The following is a 20,428-nucleotide window of genomic DNA, read 5'->3' on the forward strand; positions in this document are numbered from 1 at the left end:
TCTTCTTTCTTTCCTCATCTCCTCTCCTCCTTGTTCTCTCTTCCTCCTCATTTATCTATCTATATATCCATCCATCCATCTCTTTCTCCTTTCTTTCTTTCTTTTTCTCTTTCCCTCTTTCCTCTTTATTTTTCTTTCTTTCTCTCTTTCTTTCTTTCCTCATCTTCCTCTTCCTCCTTGTTCTTTCTTCCTCTTTTTCCTCCCTTTTCTTTTTTCTTTCTATTCATCTATCCTCATCTTGTTCCTCCTCCGCCTTTTTCTTTCTTTCTTTTCTTTGTCTCTCTTTCCTCATCTTCCTCCTTTTTCTTGTTCTTTCTTCCTCCTTTTTCTTGTTTTTTCTTCTTCATCTTCCTCCTTTCTTTCTTTCTTTCTATTCATCTATCTTCATCTTGTTCCTCTTTCTTTCTTTCTTTCTTTGTAAACATGATGAAAGGATCTTCTAATGCTCAGTATGAACAGGAGAAAATATTACAGCAAGAAAAACACACTTAATCTTCATTTTAAACACCTGACTGTTGATTTAAGACTCACTTTAATAAATGAAAACTTACCCTTTAAACAAGTGTCTCCACTAGATGGCGGGAGTGAGTCTCTCGTTTAAACACGTGTCTCCACTAGATGGCGGTAGTGAGCGTCTCTCTTTTTAAACACGTGTCTCCACTAGATGGCGGTAGTGAGTCTCTCTGCTTTTAAACACGTGTCTCCACTAGATGGCGGTAGTGAGTCTCTCTGCTTTTAAACACGTGTCTCCACTAGATGGCGGTAGCGAGTTTCTTTCGTCCATCACAAGATTTTTTTAAAAAAAGGAAGAAGCCGAAGAAGAAGTGAACTTTGTTTCCAGCAGGTTTGTGAGTGTTTGCGTGAAGATGCTGGTGAAGAAATGACAGCTGTGTAAGTACAAGAAGCTCACTTTTAATATGCATATTAATTCGTAGCATAATTATGAAGTTTAAAGTAATTTCATAGCCTTTATTTTCTATAAACAAACAGCTCAGGCTTGAACAGGCTTAGCTGCGTTCAAGCTGCTAACTTGCGCTAACGTCACTCTTTATTTTATTAAATATAAAAAATCATTAAGTGAGTTTATAGATATTTATACTAGATAGTGAATTAAAGTATGACGCTTGGTTTTTGTTAGTTTATTTAGATATCGTACCGTGTCAGAGTAATAAAAGGTGATATAGGTGAGATGTCAGCCTGTTAGCATTAAACTAATAGAGTATAAAAGATGTTTATTTAATTATTTTTATTCTTTACATGTTAAGAAATGATTTTAACAGTTTTAAAATGTAACGTTAAAGCGGATTGTTGGCGGTTAATCTGTTATAATGACCGTTAAAACCGTTAAAAAGGTCAAAGGACGGTTTATTTTTAGCTTTTGATTAAATTAGTTTAATTTCAGACTCAGATGAGGTTGTAACAGGTGAAACTGGGTCAAATACTCAACAGGTAACTTTACAGCTATGTTTTTTTTTTTTTTTTTAACTTTATTCTGTTTTATGTCATGAAATACCTGGAAAAGCTATGAAATCAGAAAAACTGTTTTCCAGGCGTGGAAATGTTTTGAATTAGGGATGACCTGATATAAAAGATAACAGATATAAGACAGGCTGCATGAACCTGGACCCCCCACTTTTAAATGGATCAGTAGATTCATTTAATATGAATATACTAATCATCAACTTCTATATTTAGCTTTGTAATATCTTCTAATGTGTGATCTGAGGCCAAACGCTTCCTCTGGGATGTAATTATAAAATGAATCCATCATTTAGTGAAATCAAAGCACCTGTTAAAAGGCTCCAGAATACAGGAAATGACATCTACTCTGTTAAATGACCCCCAGAACCCCCATTAGACTGTCCCAACCACATTTCTAATGTGTCCATGCTGTACATGCTCATGTTTCTTTACTTAAAGTACACATTTAATATAAATGTCTTTGATGTATGGAAGCCAAACTTTCTAGAAAGCCTTCCCCAAATCTTGCTCCAAGGTTTTCTGAAAAGTTGACAGCTCTGGTTCTGATGTTCAACAAAAGCCTCAACTAAGCTCTCCACCTGAAACAGATTTGGGATGGGGGGGCAGGTAAAAACCTGATACTGTGCCCTATAGTCGCTATGTGGGCCTACCTTTGTTAAACTACTTAAATTAAGTCATGGAAATGGGCTAAAGCGGCCTCAGAGGTTTTCTTATCAGGTCCTGATCAGGTTTATGGAGCTAAAGTTCAGTATCAGCTGAAAACAGGTCGTACAACATTAATATTGCTTGTAACTTTACCCTGAAGGACAGAGAGAGAGAAAGAGGGGGTAAAAAAGGTGGATTTCACTCATTTTATGGCTTTAAACTCACAGCACTTTTTAACATCCAGTCATGTTGTTAGTTACAGTCGTGCAAAGCTCCTTTTCCCCCTTAAAATAAAGATAGAAAAGGTATTTTTACCTTCTTTTTTTTAATACAATCACACAAAATCTTTACAGAGTAAATTGTATTGTCTTATTTTGTTAATCTAGTCAAGATTTGACCGGATTCAAGTCTCTATTTGTCATAAATATGCTTCTAATTGGACTTTTGAGGATTAAAGTGGTCTGAATGGAGAAATAAAAATGACATTGCCCCTTTTTTTTCAGGTTTCATAAATCTAAATGTCTAACACTTTAGACGTTTATCAATTAACTGAAAATCAGCCTTAAAAACCATAAAAACAGACACGTAAGCCGTATCACGATAATCTAGTCTTATATCACGATGTCAGTATAATGTCATTATATTGCACAGCCCAATAATCAATGATGAAAATAATCTTTAAAACACACTGGAAACTTTGGGGGTGGGTAGTTTCCCAGTGTAGGAGTAATGAGGTTGGGGGGGGTAGGTGTTTTGCAGATCGGGGAAGAAAACACATAAAGGTCAGTGACTCACTCCAGAAACTCTTTTACTCATTAAACAACGGCTGCAACTAACGATTATTTTCCATTATTGATTAATCAGCTAAAAAACACAAATTCTCAGATGTTGACTTGACATTTTATAAACTGCTTATAAGCGTGTTCTGTTCGGCCAACAGTCAAAAACACAAAGATAATCAAGTCATAAAGATATAAAACGCAGAAAATTAAAAGAATTATCACATTTAAGAAGCTACAACCAGAAAACTTCCTGCTTTTTTTAACTCAATAAATCACTTAAAACAATTATTTAATCATTGAAATTGTTGATAGTCAATTTTCTGCCTTTAGAATAAAACATGTTAAACACAATCATACGCAAAACCCACTTAAACTGAGAATGACACAAACACTATAGAACACACAAAACATCTTATATGACAAAAAAAAAACCCAAAACTCAATATCCGGTTTCTAACTTTTTCCAGAGCTTTCAACAGCAGACTCTTCTTCATCTGATGGAGTTTGGTTGGAGTTTCCCAGACTTCTCAGTTTACACTCAGGATGACATTTCTTTAGCAACTCAGAATAAGATGATGTAGGTTTTAGTGATATAAATGTTTTAATGGTCTGTTAACCGCTGGGTGGTCGGAACGACTAATTCATTATGTGCTGTATGCCGACATTCATAAGGGATAAATAGATAATGTGTCAAAAAATAACTTTATATATTCATAACAAACAACAAGCTTTAACTGGACAAACTTGTATTTATTTAAATGACAATCAGCCTTCATTTCTTTACAGAAACACTTTAATTAAAAGAACAAATCTTACAGGTTAACAGCACTAAAATTTAACAGCGTGGATTTTTTTTCTCCCTGTCATAAACAACGCTGAGCATATCCTTTGCAATCATGTTAGCAATGAGAGACGCTACATTAGTTTTCTCTCTGAAACTTTTGTTCCAGATGTTGACGTACTAGTTTGGTGATTAGCGTCAGGTCCGTCTCCCTTAGTAACCGTCACAGCAGACAGCAACTTTTTGTCCATGTGAAACCACGATAGCTCAACTCTGCTCCACATATTTCACACCTGACAACATTATCCTTTACTTTCTGGAAGTTTTTCCACGCTGGACTTTTGTGTGTCTTCGTCTGCATCATGTTCCCTCCAGTCAGCTAGCAGGCTAACTTACTACCGAGTCAAAGTAGCTGAGGGCAGCAGTAAAAACTCTCTGTGTCAGATTTACTTCACCAAGGTGGAGGTGGTTTACAGAAGCTTACAGCTCCTCCTAGTGGCTGAAAGGGAGAATTGCTCTCCAGCAGCTGTTAATAAACCTTTCATACTAAACCACACAGCTCAACTCTTGATTAAAGTTTTTCAATGAAGCACAAACGTTGAAGTTAGACCTGTGAACGATTAGTTATTTGGTTTTAATGATCCATCCTTCGTGTCTCTGCAGCTGATTCTCTCGTCCATCTCGTTGTTTTCAGGCTGTCCTCTGACTGATCAACAGATGCCTTCATCATGATGCTGAGCTGCAGCGGTCTGGTCGTCGCCCTCCTCCTCTCCACGGCCCGAGGCTTCCTGAACTTCTCGGAGGACGACGTCCCTGATGAATGGGTGCTGCTGCACGTGGTCCAGGGCCACATCGGGGCGGGGAACTACAGCTACCTGCGCCTCAACCACGACGGCAGGATCATCCTGCACATGCGCAGCCTGAAGGGCGATGCCGACCTGTACGTGTCCGACAAGACGCTGCGGCCGAGCTTCGACACCTACAAGCTGCAGTCGGTGACCTGCGGCCAGGACGTGCTGGTGGTGCCGGGGGACTTCACGAGGCCCGTGGGCATCGGGATTTACGGCCACCCGTCGTACAAGGAGAGCGAGTTTGAAATGCGGGTGTTTTACGATCAGACGGTGCTGCAGGACCCGTTCGAAAAGGGCTTGTACCCATTAGACGACGGACACCCGCAAAATAGGTCGCCTCAGTCCACGGATGAGGACTTTCAGGAGGAGGAGTCGATCTTTTGGACGATCCTAATCGGACTTTTGAAGATTATACTTGAGATTTTGTTTTGAAAGTGGGTTTTTTTTTTCTTTCTTTCCTTTCTCTCTCTGCTGCTGCTGCTGTATCAGAAAGAGGAGATTTCTTCCTGTGTGTTGGCTCAGTTAGTTTCAATTAATTAATGAATTAATTAAAAGATTATTTTTCTTTCAATCTGTACGGATGGGAATGTGTCACACCAGACTCCAGTGGGAACTCAAGCATTTAAACATATTTCCTCTTACTTGCGATCAAACATACAAACTTAACACCTTAAAAGTTGAAGTTAAATCTGTATTTCCAGTCATAAGTCTGTATGTTTGACGATAACAGGGTGTTTGTTGCCTTTTTCATACACAGAGAAAATTAAGTGCATTAAGGTTAAAAAACAGGTTTCTACATTTGAGCCTCTGAGAGACAAAAAAAGGTCAAGATGTTGAACAATTGTGGCATCTTTTAAAGGAGCAGTTTGTAGAATTTAGTGGCACCAAGTAGCGCAGACTTTGCATAAATTTAATATATCTTTAAACATGTTTTAATTAGAGTTAAATCACCTTTATATCTACCGAGGGTTTCTAAAGTAGCTCAGAAGGGTTTCACTTTGTGGCACTTGATTCTATGCACTACTTTTTAAAAGAATATGTTTTTTCCATCTTAATACAACACTCACATGTCCATAATTATATTTAGAGAGTTATTGGTCGCTGTGATAATTCCTCATGTTCATAACGGTTCTAAAGTGATAATTTCCTACCTCAACTACAATATAAGAGACAGAAGGATTAAATCTGTGGTCCTCATTGAGTCTCTCTCTAAGGATCTTTACATCTTTTATATGTCTTTATATTCTCGTGTCTTTATTCAAAGCTGGCAGGAAAACGAGGGAAGAGAGAGAAAGATAATCCTGCTGGACCGGGACTCGATGTTGAGGGTTATCATTTCGTCATTGGCATCTTCAAACAAAAAGAGACAAAAGTTGTACTAAAATATATGAATAAAAAAGAAAGATAGTCAGTCTGAAGTATTAAACTCTACTTTTTTTAATTTCTGGAGGCTGCTCGGCTTTTACGACCTGATTTTATTACCAGGAACCGAAATGAATTTGTCGATTCCGATGTTTATATTATGTTAATTTAATAGATTAACAGCCAAACTTTTATCTGGTGTCTATTGGAGGTAATTCAGTGCAGTTATCGGGTTTATAAGAGGCATTTATGGACTATATAGCAGACTGCTAATAGAGAGAAGCAGGGTGACGGCTTAATGGTTAAATATGCGTAGAATAAAATGCTATAAGACAGTTTAAACTCCGGCTGATCGCTGCAAATTTCACCTTATCTGATTTTTTTTAAAAGGTGAAAAATCTGCTGGAAGATCTGTTTTTATGAAGCACGCTGAGACTTTTAGCCAAATCAAATGGGTTTCGTTTAGAGCTGCAACTAAAGATTTATTATCAGTGAATCTGTTGCTTATTTTCTCAATTTTAATCAATCTCAAATAGTAGTTCAGTGTGTGGAGTTTACAGTCATAGAGGACTAAAGATGACAGAATATATTCACATTTAACATTTACATACTGTTCATAAGTAATCCTTTATAATTAATGCACATACCAAGTTTTGAACCACAAGTTTCCTTCAGATTTTGACGCTATTATAGTGAAAAAAACCTCAAAATTCACAATCATGTTGTGTTATCTAAAATGAGAAAGGATGCAACAATATTTGATATTAGTCTTCATGATAACTTTTTAACCTCTGTGCAAAAATAAATCATTTATTGGACATTTCTAGGTAACTATAGGAAGAGTAATACGATGTCAGGCTTAAACTAATGTAATTTATGTGTTTTTAACCACTTTTAAATGTCAAAAATGGGTCAAATCTGAACGGAACAGTATTTAAAGGGTTAAGAAGCTGGAATCAGTAACTTTTGACTCTTTTTTTCTTTCTTTTTAATGTCTCAAAACTGTTATTAGACTATTGAAATCTTTGGGAACTTACTGATCCATCGACTAATTGTTGCAGTTCTAGTTTCTTTCGTGTGTGATTCCCTCTCTGAATGAAGAGATTACGAACACAGATGATTCATCTTCACACAAACTTTCATGACAGATTCCTGCTTTGATGCCTTTACCTCCGTCTGTATTATTTAAACTCTGCGTCCGTCACAGTGTCTTTAACCTTCGTTTCGTCCTCCCGGGTCAAATTGACCCAGTCTGTTTTGACTGTTCCTTCTTTCCTCCCTTCCTTCCTCCCTTCCTTCCTCCCTCCGTCTCTCTTTCCTCCTTTCCTTCTTCCATCCCCCTTTCTTCTTTCCTCTGTACTTCTTTCCTTCCCTCTTCCCTTCCTCTTTTTCTTTCTCCCTCCCTCCCTCCTTCCTTCTTTCCTCTATCCTTCCTTCCTTCCTTTCCTTCATCCTTTATTTCTTTCCTTTCCTCCCTTCCTCCCTCCTTTCCTTCCTTCCGTCCTTCCCTCCTACCTTCCTTCCTCCTTTCCTAGCTTCTTCCTCCATTCCTTCCTTCCTCCCTCCTTTCCTTCCTTCTTCCTCCCTCCCTTCCTTCCTCCTTCCCTCCCTCCCTCCTTTCCTTCCTTCTTCCTCCCTCCCTTCCTTCCTTCTTCCCTCCCTTCCTCCTTTCCTTCCTTCTTCCTCCCTCCTTTCCTTCCTTCCTTCTTCCTCCCTTCCTTCCTTGACTCTGCGTCCGTCACAGTGTCTTTAAACTAAGAAGGAGTCGCTTCATAAAGCCGCAGTGAGGAACGATCACAGCGACTAATAACTTTGAACATGTTGAGTGTTTAAAAAGAGAAACATACGACAGACGCTCGGCTTGACTGTGAATGAAAGAAACCGCCTTGTCTTAAACTCTGTGTGTTTGTTTGGAAACTGAAGCAATACAATCGTCTTCAACCACTTTAGAGAAATAGTTGATTGTTGGACGTTAAGTAAAGTCTGAAAAATACATCGATATCGACCGGCTCAGTGATCACCAAAGCAGACCGTGGTTCTTAGTTCACTGTTATTTCTTTAGGTTAGACTCCACATAGGGAAACGTCTGGTGTGTGAAGACATTTTTTATTTTTTAATCGTCTGCTTTGATTATTTTCTTGATTATTTATTTAGTGAGAAAAACAGAAAAACCTGTCACACACTTTCCCTGAAGCTCAATGTGACTACGGCTGCAACTCATTGTGGATCTCAATTAATCGATTAGTTGGTTCTTTTTAAAACGTCCTCAAATGTCTTCAATTCAAAGAGATTCAGTTGAATGTCATAAAAAAGAAAGAAACTGGAAAATATTCACATTTGAGAAGCTGGAATCAGACAATTTGGACATTTTTTATCTTTAAAACTGACTTCAACTGATTAAGCAATGATTAAAATAGTTGATTAATTCAATAGTTGGCAACTAATTGATTAATCGATTAATCATCAGTTTACTGTAATGAAAGAGCCAGAAATGCAGCAAATTCGTACGTTTTAGGAGCTTAAAACCATCAAATATTTGGGATTTTTGCTTTAAAAATGACCTGATTGTTGGAATAGTTGTGAATTAATCATCTGTGAGTCGATTAATCGATTAATCGTTGCAGCTCTACATCAGCATTAACGTTTCATTTGGGTTTTTTGTTGTCAAAACAGAAAATATTCACATTTGAGAAGCTGGAATCAGAGAATTTGGACATTTTGTATCTTCAAAAATGACTTCAACTGGTTAAGCAATGATTAAAATAGTTGATTGATTCAGTGGTTGGCGACTAATCGATTAATTGTTGCAGATTTAAATCGTTTACTGTAACAAAAAAGCCAGAAATGCAGCAAATTCTTACATTTTGTGAGCTTAAAACCATCAAATATTTGGTATGTTTGCTGTAAAAGTGACTTGATTGTCTAAACAGTTGTGAATTAATCATGTGTATTGATTAATCGTTGCAGCTCTACATCAGCAGCAACGTTTCATTTGGGTTGTTTTTTTTCCCGCCTGTTGGACGAGCTCCTGATGGATTAGTTTGAACGTCACCTCGAGGATCGTCAGGAGTTAGTTTACGAGTCGACTCGTCACCACTGAGCAGAAATTGTTCTAACTGTGCCTTCGGATCAGTCGTCTGCAGGCTTCCTGTCACCCAGAGACGAGTCAATTATCAGGTTTCTTAATAAAGCAGCTGTTTGTCAGACTGTTCAACTTCTTCTGTCTCGTAATTTGTGTTTTTATTTTTGTGTGTTTCAGCTCGTTAGTTTGAATCTGAAGCCATAAAACCTCCTGTCATTATAAGAGCATCACTACATGATTATACGTTGTCTCTAACAGCTCATCTAGCAGGCGTCACTTATGTCTATTTTCATTATTGATAATTCTTTCAATTAACCGTTAAGTCAAATATCAGAAAACTATTGAATGTACACAACAAGCTGCCAAATATCAGATATTTTCTACTTTATAAGGATTTAAAACAGAAAAAAAGAGCAAGAAATCAACTAGAAGATGTTATATTTTTGATAAATAATGTAAAAACAGGTCATTTATCCCCCCAAGTGTGTATTATATCAACTATCACGAGTCAAAATGAAGATTAAAGCTGTTTTTCTTCATGTCAGGAGCCCAAATGAAGATTAAAAATCAGCAACTGCACCTCTGTTATCTGTTAATTATCAAGTGGGTCGCTTAGCTTTTAAAGGGCAGGTTCAAAGTTTTTCCAAGTGTGTTTTAAATCAACATTCAGGAGCCCAAATAAACATTAAGTGTGTTTTTATAACATTAATCATTCCTCCTGTTCATACTGACCATTAGAAGATCCCTTCACTGTTTCTACCCTCCATCACTTTAAATTAAAACCACATTTGAAGATCTTTGAATGATCAGTATAAACAGGAGGAATAATTACAGGGAGGATCTTTAACATTACTCATTTTACACCTTTTATATATATCTTTCATGACTATAAAACTAAAACATTAGTGTAACCCCAGCAGCGGTCCCTCTCTTTCATTGAAATCATTTTCCAGGACGTTGTCAGCTACTACAGTATTACACACAAGTACATTTTATTATTTCTTTTCATCACTATTTTAGTGAGTTTTAAAAAAATCTTTTATTCTTTATCTTGCATTATTCTATCTACATGTGCATTAGTTACCAAGTTTTTTTCCAATCAAACTCTAAAGCACCTTGAATTGTGTTTGAAAGCTGCTATATAAAATAACATTTGACTGATTGATAGCAGTGATGCTAATTTCTCCATGTTAAATCCCATTCACTTATGCTAACAACATTAGCAATAAGAAACCTTTCTAAACCATTTGCGTTCAAGTCATTTTACTTTACTTTTCCATGACTGAAAGATTGGTCAATCATTTTCCAGGTTTTCCAGGACGTTGGGAAACCTGACCGGTGATAAAGAGGCATTAAAATATCTTTCAGTCACATTTCTGCAAACAATTTATTGAATTATTTACAATAACAAACCAAAAAAAGAGCAACATCTGCTCCACTGTCTTTAGTTTGTTGCTGTTAAAGCAACTCTGAGTGAAACCACAGTTATCGACATGTTTGTTTACATATTTATAACCATGCAGAGTCAGTCAGTCTGTGTGTGTGATAATCTTCCTCCTCCTCCTCTTCATCATGTCAGTGTTGGGTTGAGCTGGATGCTGTTGATCCTCAGCACAGTCTGAGGTTGGATGATGATCCTCTTGCGCTGGAACCGGTGTCTCTTCCAGAACCTCATGTGTACTTTGGGCCAGGACTCGGTCTTCTCTATGACCGTGGCGTCAACCCGGACCAGCTCCTTCCCGAGCAGCGGCCTCCCGATCAAGGTGAAGTCTTCTCCGCCGACCAGCAGCACCTTCTCCATGCGGATCCGCTCCCCGCAGTCCGCCTCGATGTGGTTCTCGATGAGGATCAGGTCCTCGGTGGTGACTTTCCACTGGCGGCCGGAGAAGTGAACCACGGCGAAGATGCGACCGAAGTCCTGCTGGTGGATGATCTGGTTAACGGTGCTGACTGTGGCGGCGTGCCGGGCCTGCAGCGCCTCCTCCGGCTGCACGCGGGCCTCCGACCACGGAGGGCTGGACAGCGAGGTGTTGGGCAGAACGTCCCCGCTCACGGTGCTCTGCAGCCGGGCAGCAGCGGGCAACAGGAGCCGGTGTTTGGGGAGAAACAGGCTGCTTGTCCTCCACAGAGCCGCACAGCTCCTGGTCAGCGCCATCTTTCAGGAAGTGTGTGCAGCTCACTCTTCTTCTTCTTCTGCTTCTTCTATTGGCAACCAACTTTTAGGTGCATTTACTGCCACCTATTGGACTGGAGTGTGGAGCATGAGATGGTCAGAACTATACAAAATAACTAAATAAATAAATAACAAACAAACAAAAATAAATAAATAAAATAAGATAATAATAATAATAATAATAAAAACCCCAATACCATATAGCAGGAGGGTTAAACTTATCTTCATTCAAGGGCCACAAACAGCCCAATATGATCTGATGAGGGCCACATCATTAAGAAGAGGGAAGGAAGGAAGGAGGGAAGGAAGGAAATATGGAAGGAAGGAAGGAAGGAAAGATGGAAGGAAGGAAAGATGGAAGGAGGGAAGGAAGGAATGAAAGATGGAAGGAGGGAAGGAAGGAAAGAAGGAAAGATGGAAGGAAGGAAAGATGGAAGGAAGGAGGTAAGGAAGGATGGAAGGAAAGAAGGAAGGACAGTGGGCCGGATTGGACTCCTCGGTAGGCTGCTTCTGGCCCACGGGCCACACGTTTGAGAGCCTTGAATTAGACCCTCTAAAAAGGTTCCCAAAGAGAATTGGACACAGCAGGGTTCATGTTCATTTCTCTGATAGTTCCTCAGTGGTGCTTTAAGACAAAGAAGCCACTCATGGAGCATGCTCGCTACGCCCTCTGGACGACTTGACTGGGGATAAAACAATCCAAAATGTGATCGAACCAAATGGATCAAATTCTGATTCTTTTTGGGCCCAGTAGCATTACGTGATGTTGTATTTATGGGCTTTGGACACTATGTTAAATAGGCTTCACTCTTCCTGTATCCAGTGTCTTTCTATATTACCTTGATGTTGCTGATGCTTCCTGGTTGTTGGGCCCATAGAGCATGCTCAGTAAAGACAAAAATGTCACCAAAAATCAAAGATGAGAGATGCATTAAAGTGTAATTAGAATACTGCGACTAACTTTATCTATTGACCCTAAATGTGATGTTTTACAGACCTCATTCACACCTCATTTGTTCAAACTTTTTTGTGTACAAGATGAAAAAAATAAAACTCAACTTCAAAAATGTCTCCAGCAGGATCTCTTATGTCAGCAGTGATTTGTGTTATTCTTCCTTTATACACTAAAGCACAACCTGTAGGGTAGATACACACACTCTGACTTGTTCAACATAATATCATTATGAAATCCCTGAGATGTTTCCTTGTTTAATCAGAAGACAATTTTTAGATATTGTACTCAAAAGGAAAATGGCACATATACTAATGTTCCTTGTGTCAAATGGTTTCAGAATTTGTAGGTTTTGTAAACTGAGACACTATTTTTTAGGCTTAGAAATATGCAAATATTGATTTATGCAAAGCAACGTTATCTGCCAAAACTTTATGAACTGCACACACCCATATTTGGTATTTTAATTTTGTTGGCCTTCATGTTTTTTTGCATGAAAAATATATTAAAACTTACACCGTTTGAATAGAAAAAGAGATAAATGCACTGGAGCCTAGTTGTCCTACATTATCCTAATCCACCCTATCTAGCAACCAAAACGCAATCTGATGGTATTTTTGTGCATTACATACCTCATACAAGTAGTAAAGATTGCCCAAAAAAAGTTTGGGTTAAATACATTTAGTTTTTAACCAGATATCATGACACAAAGTGAGTGACCTCTGCTAAACAGATGAGCAGACCTACAAAAAAGGGGTTAAGTGTGTAATTTCCCACCACGCCTTGAACGCACCGCCTGACTCTGCCGTCCTCCATTTTGTGTCGGCTCGTTTCACGTTTCCGGGTTTCCGAGCAGGAAGCAGCCGATAAACAGTCAGCGGGGGAGAAGTGCAAAGCCTGCAGCTCCAGAGTGAGGCTCAAACTTTTTCTTAGCTTTCCCCCTGAAACTGTTAAACAAGTGTGTCTCCGTCGTGTGGAGTAGTTTGTCTAGTAGTGTGTTTTTATAAAGAGGAGCTGGTGGGTTTGTGTTTTTTTAAACGCACCGCTGCAACTGACAGCTGTGTGTGGAAGGTAAACAGCTCGGAGCTAACAAGGCTAACAGGCTAAATGCTAACTAGCCTCTGAGCTGCTAAAGCCGTCGAGAGAGAGCGGAGCTAACAGGCTAACAGGCTAGCTGGGCTAACCTGAGGGTTACATCACCAGGACTCTGCCAGCTCCCTCCCATCACACACATTGTTTTTTTTAAAGTCAAACTGCTGCTACTAAAGAAAAAAAAAAGAAAGGATTTTGTATTTTTTTCCTTTTTTTCCCCTAATTTTTTTTTGCCACAACAGCACTTTCCATTCATGTTGTTTATTGAGGGGGGGAGACTTTCAGCAAAGCTCCTGTTCTGCAAGTTAAGGTGAGTCAACTAAACTTAACTCCACTTATAACTTATAATAAAGCCTGTTAAGCATCATTATTATTATCATTATTATTTATTAATATTAATATCCAGGCTGTGGATGTTTACCTGGGAGTGGCTGCAACAACCTGTCTAACTAGGCCTTTATTGGGCTTTAAATGCCAAGCTAGTGTGCATGTTTTTTTGTATTTTTATGGTTTAAAAAGCTGCAACTAATGATTATTTGTGATATAAATTAAACTACAATCAATTTAGTAGTTGTTTGGGTGCAGAAAATGGTGAGAAATGTCCAAAAAAATACAATATAATCACATTTTAGAAGCTAGAACTACTGATTTTTAATGTTTTCCTTCTTTAAAGTGACTCAGATTGATTAATAGATTAATAAAATAGTTGTTGATTAATGCAACAGTTTTATTGAGCTTTAAATGCTAGTTAGTTTGCATGTTTTTTGTATTTTTATGGTTTAAAAAAGCTGCAACTAATGATTTATTTGGTATTATAGTTGTTTAGGTGCAGAAAATGGTGAAAAATGTTGTTTTCTGCACCTTTAAATGTAAAAAAAAAAATGCAATATATTCACATTTTAGAAGCTAGCAGAACTGAATTTGTATGTTTTATGTCTTTAAAATGACTCAGAATGATTAACAGATTGTAAAAATAGTTGATAAATGCAACAGTTGCTCGTTACGTGATTATTTTTTTTATAAAGAATAACGAGTTAAACTAGGAGGATGTGTTTCATGACAGATATCTGTGTGTCTGAGCAGCACAAACTAGGCCCTGTTCTGCTCAACTTTGGCTGTCAGTGTCCCAAAAGAGAGAAGAAAAAAAAAGCCTAGAAACACACACACACACACACACAGAGCCACAGGCCTTTTTTGCTCAGTGTATTTCCTTGACCACAAAAGCATCCAGCTTCCTCGTACAACCCCCCCACCTCCTCCTCCTCCTCTCCGGCTTTCTATCCTCTCTCTTGTTTTACAGCTTTATACTGTTAAAGTGAAGGGAAACTTTTTTTCCTCCCTCTCTCTCTCTCTCTCTCTCTCTCTCTCTCTCTCTCTCTCTCTCTCTCTCTCTCTCTCTCTCTCTCTCTCTCTCTCTCTCTCTCTCTCTCTCTCCATTAAATGGCTGTTTATCGACTGTTTTGGAGCTTTAAAGCAGACCGAACCTCAGCGATCATGACCTACTTAGGATCTCACTTAACTTTGATCTCTAATGGAAAGGGATTAGTCAGATTACAGAACGGGAGAGGGGTCAAAGGTCAGGACCTGTTGGGTTTTTATCACTGTTTAGCAGCCAGGTGAGTGTGGTTTTATATTATAGACGCTCAGGTACGTAAACTTATGGCACACCTGCAATAAATCCTTGATGAGGGTTATAACAGTGGACCGAGTCACACTGAGAGGTGTTTACTATATTTAGCAAAAAGCTGCAACTATCGATTATCTCCAATCATTTCATCTGTTGACTCTTTTCTTTTGATTATTTGAGCTATAAAATGTTTACTGTCAGAGAAGACTAAAGAAATCAGTCATGTTTGAAGAGCTGGAACCAGAAAAATTGGACTTTTTCTTCTCAAAATGAAGAAGAAAATGACTAAAATCAATTAATAAATCATCAGAATAGTTGCTAATTAATTCCACATTGGGCACCTGATTGATTAATCAATGCAGCTTTAATATTAAGTCTATCCTATTCATTTAAATGTTGATAAGAGAGTCGATAATTTGATTTATTTGACTGTTATATGTCACTTTGAGACATTTTTTAAAGGAAAAAATACAAAAATTATCTGATTTTAGCCTCTTAAATGTGAATATTTTCAGTTTTTCTTTAATTTCTTGTGACTATAAATTAATTATCTTTTAGTTTGTGGACAAAATAAGACATTTTTTAACTTTGGGAAACAGTTAATTCACATTTTTCACCATTATTTGACATTTAATTGAACAAATCACGAATTGATTAATAGAGAAGAGAGAAAATAATTGTCAATTTCCGCCATAAAGTCAGACTGACCTGCATCAAACTCTTATTATTAATATTATATTATCAGATATAAACTAGCATTCTGAGACAAGAGGCTTTTATTTAGCATGTTTTATGTCTTTAAAGTGTCAATAATTCTTCCATCTGTTGTCGTTCCTGCTCAAATATTTGTGTTCAGTGTAGAAACCAACGTCAGCTGCAACTCATCATGAATTAATCTAACCCGTAAATACTGTTTATATAAGTGCTTTTCACAGTATCATCATTCTTCACACCTCATTGGTCATTAATGAAAAGGTGATTATGAAGCTTTCAGAGAGCAAAGAAGGCGTATTAATGAGTTTTTATGCCTTTTGTTGATGGAGAAATAAATACAATACAATCCTGCAATATAACATAACTCTTTGAATTAATGATATTATGGGAATAAACTGAGTCAAACACTCGACAATAATGTGTATCAGCTGCTCAAAAACATCGTTAGAAAGTTGAAATATTTCCATTTGTTGTATATTCTGGTTCAGGTGAAGATAAATCATCAAATTCAGATTTTAAAAAAGTTTTAAAGTTTTTCTTTCTTCTTTTCTCAAATGTAAAAATGGGTCGAATTAGACCCTGAACAGTATTTAAGGGTTAATAGTTGATTTAAAAAAGAAAAGGTCAGTTTAACAGCAAAGTCTCACCAGTCTAAATATCATTATAGTGTTTGTTTTTCTTCCTAAAGTCAGAAATCAAACTGTATTTAATTTATAATGATATGAAATAAGAGAAAAAACTAGAAAATCTTCACACCACATCTTCTGAAACAGGAAGTGTTTCTCCTTTTATATTTATTATTTATTAAATGTGTCGCCTGTTTAATTTTCAGCTTATACATTAATCAGCTAATCATTGAATTATTACAGTATTAACACTGATTAACTGGAAAAGTCAACAGTTGATTGTTTAATTTTTTATTGTTTAGGTGTTTTACTACTAAATCTAATCAATAACGCTTACATGACACATTAAATCTGTATTTAATTGCTTATTAATGATTTATAAAACCTTGATTTCTAAATGGGAGTCATTTATTTTTGAATGGGAGCGTTTATCCTGAACTATCTCCTGGTTACTGGGAGCTAAATTGTGCAATTATTCAGATTATTAGCAGAATAGTAAAGAAGCTTCATTGAAACCGGGTTCGGTCCTCGTGCATTCGACAGACCCCACACACACACACACACACACACACACACACACACACACACACACACACACACACACACACACACACACACACACATATTCTGCCATTTCAACCTCGTCACCACCGACTGACTAATGAGCTCGCTCGGTGAGATTCCTTCAGCTTCTACTCAAAGCAAACCTGCCCCGACACACATTGCAGCCTGAGGAATGGAGCAGCCCAGGGTTAGGGCGAGGTAGAGACAGAGAGAGAGAGAGAGAGAGAGAGAGAGAGGGAGGGTGGGGTGAGGAGTTAACGCCGCCTGCATAAACCAACAATAGGCCCAGACAGCTAACTGGTTTGGGGAGATCCAGTGACCTCAGTCAGTCATTGTGTGCAGAGCTGACACATCCAGATCAGTTTCAGGTACGGAGGAATATCACAGGTGTGTTTTTTAATATCGAGCTTTGAGTGTCAGGTGATTTTTAATTTCATGCTTGGAACCAAACCAAAAAAAGTAAACTACATAAACTAACTAAGTAGTGTTTGTGTATAAACCTGATTTATCTTGTAGTCGTCAACGAGCCTCACTGATGCACTGGGTGACAGGTTCCTTCACCCCTAAAAAAAGGTTAGTTTTTGATATTTAAGGTCTAAAAATATCTGGAATTGTAAAAGTTAAGGCATTAAATGTGTTCAGTTAATGTTATTTATCATTATTATCATTATTTCTGATTATTTTATATAAACCAACCAATCAACGTAATGATTAACGTAAAAATTATCAGTAGTTGGAGCTATAAGGAAACTAATCATTAGTTGCAGTTCTCTATAAAATCCATTTTAACCCACTACAACAGTAAAATCCTGCTTTTGCATTATTATACGTCTCATAATATCTTATATTTGAGTACAACAGTCACATGTGACACTTTTCTGCATTGAGTACTATCTTGAAAAACGTACAACATGGTAATGCAGACTATTACTGAAGTGACTTTAGTATTTAGGATGTAAATACTTCCTCCAACACTGTTTGCTGAGCAATTTTAATACAAGAAGCAGTAATGGGATTATATTTCCCTTTTTAAAGAGGCTTTCAAAAGGTCTAAAACATTTGCAGATACCCTGATTGGACGATATATTGTCTCAGAAATAATTGTGATAAACGATTATTGGTTGGTTATGGTTTGGGACAGAGTTATTTACCTTTTAAATTCTTTATGCAGTCTCCACTCACAGGACACTACTCACTTACAGTAGCCAATGTGACATGAATAGCCTCTTAGCTGCTAATGTGAAGTGTGGCAATACTGAGGCCAAAGGTCCATGTATCATATGATAAGTCCATATATAGACATGATGATGCTGATAATTACGTTATTGTACGATAAGTTGATAATTATTGTGACAGACCCACCAAAGGGTCCAGTCCAGCCTAGTTTACAAAGTATGAAAATTGCAGAAAAGTAATTAAATGTTTAGATAAAATGCGCTTCTATTCGTTCTCTCTTTCTTCTCAACCTCTACCAGTCGAGGTAGATGTTCCCCCACTTAGAGTCGGGTTCTCCTTGAGGTTTCTAACGTTAAAGAGAAGTTTTTCCTTGTCGCTGTTGCCAGATGCTGCTCATGGGTGTGAATGTTGGGTCTCTTTATATTGAATTAAAGAATATCAGAATACTTTATTGTCATTGGACATTACTGTTCCAATGAAATTCTCGATTTCTGAAATGGAAGAGAGAGACACATAACACATTATTCTGGAGAGGACAGAGTTCAGTATACATACAGTACATCCACAAATCCAACTAATGTCGCAGATGAAGGCTACGAGGATGATCGCTAAAGACCACATGTCTAGACCTGCTCTATGTGAGAAGTACATTGATATAATGGATTGATTGATTGATTGACAGTCAAGGTTTCTGAACGTCCAACTTGAGATAACTTGACTCACAATGTGATTCAGATTCGAAGAACACATTTTATCAGTATATCCTATCAGGGTAACCCCAGATGGTTTATTATAGTAAAGTTATCATCTGTATTATATTTTATTTATAGGTTATTCTGCAAGGGTTTTACTGGTCTGGCCCACTTGAGATCATATTTGACTGTTTGTGGCTCCTGAACTAAAATGAGATTTAGACCTGTGTTATAGTTTAAGAAAAGGCTCCAAAGACTATTAATTAATGATTAAAGCTGCTTGATTAGAGATTACAATCATGTAACACAATTACTTACTGACTTACATCTAATAAAAACTTTCTGTTCTGTATCATAACAGGACTGGGGAAGTCCATCAGTCAGTTATCAGTGTCTTACAGCTCAGATTAGTCTGTGTGCGGTCTTTAAACTGCTCTATGTGTCAGAATAATCTCATATATTATCACTGTGTGTCTTGAGTTCGCTCCGTGACGTCAGATAAAGTCGTAGAGTTTTGTGCTCCGCTGGTTTGATGCCTCCGCTGCCTCGCGTCTGTGGTGAACCAGCTGCCGAGTCATCACATTTGTTGTGGTTAGAATAAAGCAGCTGGTTTTTGTTTTTTCTTTCTCCAAGTTGGCAAACAGTCTGATCTTTGTAGGTGATTCTTTCCCCCCACACACACACAGCTTCTCTTCTCTTCTCAGACACCTCGGTCGGTGTTGTGATTATCTAATCAACACGTCTTTACTCACTGGTGTTCTTTATCTATTTTTATGTATCAGCTTAGTTTATTAGCTTAGTTGACTGATAGGTCAAAGAACAAGCCAATAGTTAATTTAAAGAAGGCCATCTGCTGGATCACAACGTAAACCTCTTCAACCTGAGACTGTCTGTAGTGGAAAGATGAAATCCCGTAAAGTACTAAAAGAGAGTCGAGTCGATCCGACACCGTGTAGTAAAAACTCTTAAAGCTTTAATCGACTGTTTGTTGCTGCTACAGAACCGACTCAAAAGGCTATCTGTCTACTATATGGCACTTTTTGCACACTGAGTATTTTATTATTATTTATTACATATATTTGCATATATATTTGTTTAATTAGTGCAATTTTCGGGTATATTTAGTAATTACTTCTCAGTTTTTCCATTGGGTAGTTAGAGATGCGTTTTATGATAAGTGTAGATGTAGCTGCTGTAACTAAGCAATTACCTGTGAATGATCAACTCGACTATATCTACGATCTACTACATGAATATGACAAATCTTACCAGTCTTATAATGACTTTTGGTAAAACTAAAAATCTGGTCTCTTTATTTTTATTTATCTCAATTTATAAATGATTGTAGTTGATTTTATTTATTTTGAAAGTGAAGCTCTTTTATGAAAGGTGCTTTATACATAACTTTTACTTACTTCCTTATTTATTTGCTTTGCAATGCAAATGTCTCCCAAAAATGACAGAACTGACCTTTTTTAAACTTTGATCTAGCAGGCGTCAATGCATCCTTTGTAAAAAGTTTTATTTCTTATCGTCTTGGTGAGCACTTTTACATTTCGTTGTACTGGTGACAATGACAATAAAGGATCTATCTATCTATCTATCTATCTATCTATCTATCTATCTATCTATCTATCTATCTATCTATCTATCTATCTATCTATCTATCTATCTATCTATCTATCTATCTACCTACCTACCTACCTACCTACCTACCTACCTACCTACCTACCTACCTACCTACCTACCTACCTACCTACCTACCTACCCACCCACCCACCCACCCACCCACCCACCCATCTAATGGAGCCACCAGTGTTTAAAAGT

General features: G+C 37.5%; 3 protein-coding genes across 3 annotated transcripts in view; 2 read left to right on the plus strand and 1 right to left on the minus strand.

The window, feature by feature from the left end:
- The first annotated feature begins 814 nt into the window (after positions 1 to 814).
- On the plus strand, positions 815 to 9,121 carry c2h6orf120 (chromosome 2 C6orf120 homolog). The gene is made up of 2 exons (XM_062437862.1): positions 815 to 891; positions 4,385 to 9,121. The coding sequence occupies exon 2, from the start codon at positions 4,419 to 4,421 to the stop codon at positions 4,971 to 4,973; it is 555 nt and encodes a 184-aa protein (XP_062293846.1). The 5' UTR covers positions 815 to 891; positions 4,385 to 4,418; the 3' UTR covers positions 4,974 to 9,121.
- A 1,232-nt stretch (positions 9,122 to 10,353) lies between these two features.
- On the minus strand, positions 10,354 to 11,153 carry mrpl21 (mitochondrial ribosomal protein L21). The gene has a single exon (XM_062437861.1). It carries the CDS (start codon positions 11,138 to 11,140, stop codon positions 10,556 to 10,558), a length of 585 nt encoding a protein of 194 aa, XP_062293845.1. The 5' UTR covers positions 11,141 to 11,153; the 3' UTR covers positions 10,354 to 10,555.
- Positions 11,154 to 12,994: 1,841 nt separating this feature from the next.
- Positions 12,995 to 20,428, plus strand: part of wipf2a (WAS/WASL interacting protein family, member 2a) — a 32,767-nt gene continuing 25,333 nt past the window's right edge. Inside the window, exon 1 of the mRNA XM_062437859.1 lies at positions 12,995 to 13,512. The gene's annotated coding sequence lies outside the window, so the exon portion shown is untranslated. The remainder of the gene's footprint in view (positions 13,513 to 20,428) is intronic.

This window comes from Scomber scombrus, chromosome 2, assembly GCF_963691925.1.
Source record: "Scomber scombrus chromosome 2, fScoSco1.1, whole genome shotgun sequence".
NCBI lineage: Eukaryota > Metazoa > Chordata > Actinopteri > Scombriformes > Scombridae > Scomber > Scomber scombrus.